Raw genomic sequence first — 10,121 nt, forward strand, 5'->3', positions numbered from 1 at the left:
TGCTCATACTTTTCATGTTCATACTTTTCAGTTGGCCAACATTTCTATAAATCCTTTGTTTTTATTGGTCTTCAGTAATATTCTAATTTTCTGATATGATGAATTTGAGATTTTCATTTGTTGTCATTTGTAATCATCAAAATTAAACAAAATACACATTTGAAATATATGAGTTTGTATGTAATGTATGAATATAATATACAAGTTTCACTTTTTAAATGGAATTACTGAAATCAATCTACTTTTTCATGATATTCTAATTTTATGACCAGCACCTGTATGTATACTCTCTGGCCTTGAAACACCTTGGGATCCCAAAGAAGGAGCTGGAGTGTCACTGAGGAGTGGGAGGTCTGGGTTTCCTCCTGGACCTGTTGCCTCTCCAACCCAACCACAGATGAGCAGTAGAAGATGAATGAATGATTTCAGTACATTATAGTAAAGAGGTTAGGTGCACTGCATCACTTGTTCATTATGTTTCATGAACTTTCTTTTCTGCAGCATCTAAGCACACAAGTGCTTTTAACATTTTCTCCTTGCTTATTTGTCAGTGAACTTCTAAACACTGTGAATAAACTTTGTAGAAACCACATTCAATTCAATTCAAAAATACTTTATTTATCCCAAAGGGAAATTAAATGTTGTTGTAGCTCATAATCCTGGTTTCGTTAAAGAGTTGTTATAGATGATTACTGTAGACAGGAAGGATCTCTCGTAGCGGTCTGTCCCGATGTGTCCTCAGTCCTGGTGTCCTCATAGAGCTCCACCAGGTAAGCTTCGCTGGCCTCCTGCAGAGCCATGATGGCCGAGTTTTGGCCATCATGGCCGACACAGGTTGGTCTTGAAGTCCTGGGTGATCTTCCAGACCAGGAGCTGGGAGGGCAACTTCCAGATGAGCAGCTCGATGGACCTCTGGTAGTGGTGGATCTCCCTGAGAGCCACAGTACCGGGCCTGTAGCGGTGAGGCTTCTTCACTCCACCAGTGGCCAGCGTGTTCCTGCGGGCAGCTTTGGTGGTGAGCTGCTTCCTGGGAGCTTTACCTCCAGTGGATTTATAGGCAGTCTGCTTGGTTCTGGCTATGACTGGACTTCAGGGTTCTCAACGTTTAACACTGAAGAGTAAAAGATGTTAATCAACTGCTCCCGATTGTGGAAAAAAAAAGACACTTTGTTGTTATGGTTACACATAATAACAAAAAGTCCAAAAGCAAAAAGGTTTCAGTAAAAATGCTTCCAGCTGCACAGCATTCAATACCAGAGGAAATAATCATCCAAAAAGTGATTTACATAAAGAAAAAACGAGGAATAAAGTTTTCAAAAGCAATATCTCAGAATGACTGTAACAGAGCTACTCCAACATGCAGCCACCTTTAGCGGCACAATTCTAGAATTCTGTCAGCATCTCCAAACAACGGCTCTAAAAAAGGCACAACAACACAACTCAATGGAGGTAAATACTATTTATTTCATTCATCAGACCATTAAAACCATTAAATACCATAAGCCCATGACAATCCTGCCAAAGAAACAGCTATGTTACATGTTTCCTCTGCAGCATCATTGAATTTCATCTGTCAAATCAATGCAGCAATAATCAGGCCAGCATCACTCAGAAGCAACAGAGTAAGAGGAGAAAGGGACTACTGCATCCCAGAAGCACGTAGAAAAAGAAATAAAATAAAATAAAATACACAAATAACGGAGGATTTGTTCCAACATAGCCTCCTGTTTGGCTAGAAAGCTGTAGCTGTAACATTTAATAGATTCTTTTCCAAGAATATTTGACTAAACTTGTTATGATAATAAAATAACTTAGTAGATTCCTAACGAAAAAAAATTAAGACACCTTAAGCAGAATGCTAGGGCTGAAACAAATATACATATGGGAATGTGACTATTTACACTTTATGATTAGAAGCATTTTGACCTCTTTAAAGTTAAAGTAGCACTGTAACAGCAAAAAGAGGTGGGGGAAAAATAACTTCTGTCCAGACTTGTGTTCTGAAGGACAATAAAGGCCTGAATGTTTAGAAATTTATTAAAAATGGTAACTGGATGTCACAAGGCCAGCAGGTGGCGCTTCATGTGGGCTATAAAAGGTCTCTCTCAGCTGATAGGCTGGAGGATCCTGATCCTACAGGAAGTGTGTGACTAATGGTCGATTTATTACACTTAACTAAAAAAAAAAAAGTTTAAAAAAAAGTTAGTAAATAACTACATTTTGTGTCATCTTCCTGCATTTCACGAGCACTTGGCCTCAAACTGTCTTTAACTATATGTCGTGTCATTAGTTACATGTATCCTTCATGATCCAAACAACAGTCCGGTTCTTGTAGCACTGAGACACACCTCACTGTTCTGCTGCAGCAAATGAATCGATTCTAAGAATGATTCACAAACTGTTTCCACCAACGTCACAGCTAAAGATCAGAAGCAGTACAACATGGACACAGGTAATGGACATTCTGGTTCCTAGTTTGTACAAATGTAAAGAAGTCATTCTGAATAAACTAAGTGGTAACATTCAGTCATGTTGTCTGATTACCATCAGTTTAAACTTTAAAGGCCTGGCCTTTGTAACGACACTCACAGGTGATGGACTAAACATGAGACTAAAGGAGCGCACATTCATTCTGTCCGTCTACAAACTCTGTGCAGGGATGATGGGGACAAGTTAAGGACATACTTGAGACTTGTGTCCTTATAGGGGAAAAATCAAACACAGTGAAGTCAGAGAATTTTGTTCAAAGACTCACCAATTTCAAAATGGTTTTGCTGAATTTCACATGTTTGTGTCATTAAAGTGCCTGAAGTCGAACCATGAAAGTAACTAAAAGAAAATCAGAACTATTTAAATATGTTCAAGACAAAAGTGATTGTTAGGAGTCTATATATTACTTAGTATACTGTGCAACAGTGGTGTGTGTGTTTATGCCACTGTGGACATCCTGTGTACTCAGGGCTTGGGCTTGGGGGTGGTCGGAACAATTGGACCCACAGGCGCGCTGGTCGGAATCACTCCAGTGGCCAAGAGCACGATGATGAGGACGATGACGACCACGATCACCACGATCACCACGATCAGCTTGACGTTTTTCCACCAGTAGGCGCGGGCAACTTTCTGAGATGTCTGCTTGAAGCCCTTAGCCTGAGCAGGAAGAGAAAGAAGATCAATCGATGTGACAAAAATACATCATTCAAACATAATAAGAGTTTAGATTTAGTAAGATTTTGTCATCTTAAAATGGCTCCAATATTAACATTTTCACAGCAGTTCATGCCCTTACACCACCACCAGTTTCCTGTCGGTTATTTCAGCAGAGATCTTTTGAAATTCTTGCCAGACGTGACCTCTAGATCTTTCGTAAGAGCTGCATCTACTTGCTGCTGCTGTTATTTATACTTGTATAGTTCCATGTAAAAAAATGTGTAATGACAAACTGACAGCAACGTAAAAGCTTATGAGATACATTTGCATTAACTGCTATGTAACTTTGGCAGTCAGAGCTGTTTTAAGACGACAGTAATCCACTTTGGTCTTAGGTGTGTTCAGACTAGCATTTACCTCATCCATCCCGTCAGACTTTAACTATTTATTCAAAGTGACGTCATTCAAGAAGCTATCTACAACAGGTAAGATGTTATTTACAATGTTTTACACTGAAACCCACTTCAATATAGATTATTTATTTATTTACATAAGCTGAGAAAGTACCAAACTCCAGCCCTTTGATATCTTTAAACAAATCAATTACATTTTCTTCAGCCTCACTGTGAAGTTCAGAGTTTTTTACAAAATAAAAATCACGTCCACATTAACCCTTGGATGTTCAGAATTATGCACACAATTCTTGCTTTTAATAGTCACTGAAGTTGTGCGTTTTATAATCACTCCACTATGGAACAAAATGGTTTTTAAAAAAATCATTATAAGCCCAAAACCTACAGTAAACTAGATTAAAATTTAGTTACTTTTACGGTTTTTTAATTTCATTTCATTTTTGTGTGATTTCATGACAGTCATATAGACATAAAACTAGAGTAAATTAAAGCTGCATATAAAGAGTTAATGTTTGACTGAATTTCAGGTATTTTCTGCTGCTGGCTTTGAGACAAACTGAACTGAATCACCGTTTTCATCAGTTCCACTTGTGTTTTTTCATCAGCAATGAAAATCAAAACATTAACAAGGTTCATACATCTTTCACGGAGATTATCCATGAGACAACGCAGCTGTACACAAACGCCAGTCTGAGTGAAACCCTCTGTGGTGAGACTGACCCCTTCTTGCAGATCCTCAGACTTGCCCATGAGGTCGTCCAGCCTTTCACCCCGGGCCAGGATCCGGTCCACATTCTGTGTCATGATGCTTTTCACTCCGTCCACTTGATCTTTCAAGGTCTGCACCTTGTCCTTCTGCTCCGGTGCCTCCTCCATTCCTCCCCGCTCCTGCAGAGGAGTTCAGATGGTCACAGTTAGCTTTCATACACACCCAAAAGGAGATGTTGACTGATATGAGTTTTTTTTTTATACCCGATGATGATACCGATCTTTAAAAACCGCCAACATACAACACTCGTTGTTTTAAAATTGTGAGTATTTATCATTTAACACAAAAATAATTGCTTAATTTGAATAAACATATTTAGCAACCCTTAGAAGAACTTGTGAATTTAAAATTGGTTGGCCAATTAATTGGTCTATCTCAGCTTCATATTAAAAAAAAAACAACTAAATTAATTGTTTTTAGTCTGAGGTGAATTGGACAATCACAGAGCATTAATATGGGATGCTTTGCTCTATATTTTTGATTTTGTGTTTTAGCAAAAGGCACACAGAACAACATCTCTTAAGAGAGGTAATGTTTGAATCAAACAAAATCAAAACCAGCTCCTCTCAGACATAGTTAAACTCTCCATATCAGAAAAAACAGGTGGCCTAGTTTGGGGTTTTTCCCCCACTTTCCAACGAGGGCAAAAATATTAATAAAAACTGCATCTTCCTGACTGGAAGGCGAAAACAACTGAAAGGTGAAAAATAAATAAGAAATCTGACAAACAACAACAACAGGAATTTGGTGAAACAAGAGAGGACCCAGCTCCCTTCAGAGCTCTGTAAATTAAACGCATTTCACAGCAGAAACATCATCCAGAGTTTAAACGGATCAAAGAAAGTTAGGCTTCACATGGCTGAACTGGTATTTTGATATTTTAACGGTTCAAGTTAGTTGCCAACACTTCTGAGTCGTTTGTTTACATCCGAACATTGGCGAGTTCACTTCAGACAGGCTTGGTTTGCAGCAAATACTGAGTCGGTAAAATAATCCCTGGATGTAAACCGAGTCAGAGGGAGAACAATGGAATCATAGACTCCAGGTCAAAAGAGAAAACATAAAGTTCGACAATCTCCTGAAAAGAAAAGGGGACTAAAAGCTGTGAGGACGAGTAGACAGAAGTGGAGTCCTTCAGAGGAAGGAAATCGAGTGGTGGGGAGGGTTAAAGTAAAACTTGGAACTAAAACCATATAAAATGAGATACTCTGAACTCAAACGGGAGAATTTCCATAACTGATCATAAAATTTAGTTGTAAACAAAAGCGAGGAATGTTTGCTGTTCTCTAACGATTTTTTAAACTCAAACCTCGATGAGTATGAGTTACATTAACCCCTTTAACGATGTAGAAATTGTGTTAGAAGCATAAAAATTCATATAAAAACATCGGAAAATCAGTTGGGGTTTTTTTTTACAGCTATTATGCCTTTAAAGCCTTGTCCAGCACACAGCTACTGTAAAGCCTACAGTTTCATCAACACAAAGCTTCACTGCAGTGGGATTCCTTTAAGCCCCAACTAATACAAACACATCCATTTGAAATTTAAACTCATAAATGTTTGCACCGACCTTGTGAGAAATGCATAACATGTTCAGGTTTTTATGCATTATCAGACAGCTGATGGTGCTTTTGATGGAGCTTGCTGATTACTGCACAAGACAGCACCTGCGAAGCTACTTTTTGCTCTCGAGTTCAGTAGAACCCATAGATATTCAAGGGAGAACTGCTCCGTGCGGTGTGGACTGTTAGAATTAACACACACACACACACACACAGATCTCCGTGTCCCATGAGCCAGCAGCTACCTGTAAACAACACGGTCTCCAGGAAACCAAACAGGTTTAGCTGCGTCATCTCTGATCTGCATTCTAATCTGACGCCTTCCTCTCCCTTCTCCTCCTCTCCTTTATTCTAATGACACTTTAAGGCATTTTAATTAGCTGCTTTTGAAACACGCCTAACAATAAATTGGCTCTTTTTACGCTCCTTCCCTGATGAAATCCCTCGTTACGTACAGCCTTTCAGGGTGTAGTGAGGTCAACGTTGTTTAGCTTTATTTAGCTGCCACACAAACTGAGCTCTGTCTTTTTTTACCCTCTTCGTGAAGCTCGGAGTTCACTAAGGCCCACTACATGGCTGTTAGCTATCAGGTGTCAATATCCACACAAACACAGTCATGTTGGAGCCACTACAGTCATGTGACATCGGTCATCCAGCAGACCTTACCGATTCAAACCAAAGATGCTGCACACTTATTAAATGGTTACAAAAGGACTGAAGGAATGATTTATCAAGTGAATAGTAATATTATGTGTGTAAGGAAGTGTTATCTGGTGGCATGAATGGAAAGTGCTCCTCGAAATCCTAACCGTCCACTCTTTATTTAGTCAAATGTTAAATTTCCCTAATCTGCGGTCAGAAATAAGACGCTTTGAATAGAATGCTTGACATGCACCGATCAGGCTCTGTTAGCCACTCAGTAACCCTGATTAAAACAGGTCTGTACTGATGACAACACAGAGGTTTGTATTAAACTGAACGTTAAAGTGACAGCCTCTGTGCTGTCCTTCAGTCCAGCCCTTGCTTTTCAAAGCAAACTAAGAGGAACAAACACACAAGAATTTATTTTTAAGTTTGACACCCCCGCCCCCCACACACACCCTCATAAAAATATATATATAGAAAAAAAAATTATATTCAAATCATGCTGAGCTGTGACTTCCTGGAAAACTAAGAGCTGAAAAGATTCAGTCAGCCATGGAATTTTTAAAACTACGCTCAGAATTTATATAATTTATATATAAAATAACATCCCACTTGCCCTATTTGTTCCACATGGGCGGTTCCACTTCACCTCAAGCTCGGGTCCTCTACCAGGCCTGGGAGCATGAGGGTTATCTTCAGTATCTTAACTGTTCCTAGGACTGCGCTCTGCTGGACAGAGATCTCTGAGGTTGTTCCTGGGATCTGTTGGAGCCACTCTTCCAGTTTGGGGGTCACAGCACTGAGTGCTCTGATGACCACTGTTATCACGGAGGCCTAGACTCTCCACAGCTTCTCTATTTCCTCTTTCAGCCCTAGGTGTTTCTCCAACTTCTCGTGCTCCTTCTTCCTGATGTCACTTGGGGCTGCTACAGCTATGACCTCTGCTTTCTTCTGTATCTTATCTATCACCACAATGTCTGGTTGGTTAGCCATCACCTGTTTGTCAGTCTGGATCAGGAAGTCCCACAGTATCTTAGCCCTGCTATTCTCCACCACCTTAGGTGGAGTCTCCCAGTTTGACTGTGAGACTTCCAGTCCATACTCGGTACAGATGTTCCTGTACACTATTCCAGGCTCTTGGTTATGGTGTTCTATGTACGCTTTGCCTGCCTACATCCTGCTATCATGTGCTGGACTGTCTGAGGGGCATCTCTACACAGCCTGCATCTTGGGTCCTGCCTGGTATGATAGACCCCGGCCTCTATTGCTCTTGTGCTTCCATGTTTAGTGCCTCTGTGCTGTCCTTCAGTCCAGCCCTTTCTAGCCACTGGTAGGATTTGTTGATATCAGCCACTTCCTCAATCTGCTGGTGGTACATGCCATGCAGGGGCTTGTACTTCCATGAGGGATCCTCTTGTTTCTCCTCTTCCACACTTTCTGTTGCCTGAAACATTCACTTAGCAGATCATCATTGGAGGCTTTATTCCTGATGTACTCCAGGATCTTAGTTGTTTCATCCTGTATAGTGGCTCTGATGCTCACTAGTCCTCTGCCATCCTCCTTTCTCTCAGTTTCTTTAAATTCAAAATAAAATTTAAGCAGGCCAAGCCTTAACCAAAAAACACTCTTCTTGTGCTCACCCTAACAGGTTGCTGTCACTACATTTCTACAATTAACTGCTAAAACACACCTTACCAAGTTATGTATGTAAGTCCTGACACACTCCGACTGTCCACAGATATTAATGTTTATTAAATGTATTTATTCTTTACCTCAAAGAGCAGGAAAGTAGAGTTAGCATTAAATTACATCTCAGTCAGTGTATGAGGTCTATGTGGAGAGAAATCATTAGTTAAAATATGAGAAAATATGTTTTTTTAAGTTTTAAGTCAATTGAAAATATAAAGTAGACTGGATGAAAGATTTTATCACAAGTTTGTGGCTTAAAAATGCAACAGAAACTCCGCGATGAAGGTTTTTTTTAATGATTTTCTGAAGCTCAACATGTGTTTTGGGGCCATTTACTCGGTTAGCTTAAATTTTGTTGCTCGACAATGAAAGGTTAACACAAAACTTTAGGTAACTTTTTCAGACATGGCTAAATAATGTTCACTTCCGTGTAGCTTGTTTCATCTGAAAATACACCTGCTGCATCGTACCTGGCAGTCAAAAGGTGCCAAACAAAACAAAACCAGAAGCTTCACACCTACCGGGTCATAGTCCATCTTGTTAAACTAAGTCCTCGGAGCTCTCGGTTTGGTTTAAAACCTTTTAAAACTGCTTTAAAACGTAAAGGTTTGACGCTACACCGAAGAAACTCCGCTTCCTCCTCGGTTCAACTTCCTGGTTGAATTTTTTTCTCCCCTTCAAACTGGATTCCTTCGCTTCAAGCGTCAAGTGAACAACAACACCACCTGTTTCCACAGTCACGCTTTTAAAAGCACACCTTTTACAGAATTTCACATCCGGTTTGCCACCGAGAAAGTTAAAAAATACATTAAACCGGACTGAAGGTCACCTGTGCATTGGCGAAAAAAACGTTTATTATTAATTTATTGTATGATATATTTTAGGCGGTTTTGGTCATTAAAAAATATATTATTTTATTTTTAGAAGCATAAAATGGTTAATGAACATTGTCAGGACATGATCCAAATTGTACGGCAAATTGTTCATGCTTTTATTTTGTAGGCCTCTACCTTTACGTTCCTTATTGTTGAGAAGCTGGCTCATCCGGTGTTGCCAGATATATGATAATTATCGTATTTACACGACAGCTTTAGGTCTGCATGACATACAGTGAGTAGTTTTTTAAAAGCCCAAATATACGATAGTTTTTGGCATTTTCGTACACCGAAAAAAAAATCGTTTCAATACACGGAAACACCCACAAATCATCAGAAAGTCCGCGTGCTTGCCAAGCCCGCAACTCCCCTCCCTTTCTGAGCACAAGTTTGCTAGTCACAACCCAGCGCCTTCTCCCCCATCACCACTAAAAAATGTGAACCCTCACTCCGAGCATATGATAGTTTTGGTCACAATACGATAGTTTTAAAGCAATGGTGCGATAGTTCATCGTTTCTTATCTGGCAACCATAACGCCATCTTCGTGTTGCTCCTGACGTCATCAGTAATATGACCAATGACTTATATGGACTTATATGACGCTAACACCTGTTGGTTTCCTCTGTTTGAACGTATTCATGCCTGTGTGTTTGAATATTCCAAGTAAGTTTTTGTTGTAAAGTTAATATAAATATTAACCAAATTTCATATCCACTGCTGAAAATTTTCCATGCTAAAACCCAGATTCGTAGTGTTTTTTAAACTTATATTTTTTCTTACCTATCCATTTTAAATTACTGAAACAATGCAAAAGCCTTAAAGACTAAAACACTCTGTAATGAATTTTTACTATAACCTGCCCAAACCATATCATCACTTTTATTATTTGCTTGTATTTCTATATTATCATGCCTGCCTTAAGCCTCTACCCACGTTTACTGTTGCAAGATTTTGTTGTTCTTGCTTTGTATAAATAAAGGATAAATTTAAAAAAAATAAATAAATTATGCTAACACATTC

General features: G+C 39.3%; 1 protein-coding gene across 1 annotated transcript; it reads right to left on the reverse strand.

Moving 5' to 3' along the window:
• Nucleotides 1-1,444: 1,444 nt before the first annotated feature.
• Nucleotides 1,445-8,927, reverse strand: vamp8 (vesicle-associated membrane protein 8 (endobrevin)). Its single transcript, XM_017414499.3, has 3 exons — nt 8,747-8,927; nt 4,281-4,448; nt 1,445-3,147 (listed from the first exon to the last, which is right to left on the reverse strand). Exons 1-3 carry the CDS (start codon nt 8,759-8,761, stop codon nt 2,956-2,958), a joined length of 375 nt encoding a protein of 124 aa, XP_017269988.1. The 5' UTR covers nt 8,762-8,927; the 3' UTR covers nt 1,445-2,955.
• Nucleotides 8,928-10,121: the final 1,194 nt, after the last annotated feature.

This window comes from Kryptolebias marmoratus, linkage group LG1 (assembly GCF_001649575.2).
Source record: "Kryptolebias marmoratus isolate JLee-2015 linkage group LG1, ASM164957v2, whole genome shotgun sequence".
Classification (NCBI taxonomy): domain Eukaryota; kingdom Metazoa; phylum Chordata; class Actinopteri; order Cyprinodontiformes; family Rivulidae; genus Kryptolebias; species Kryptolebias marmoratus.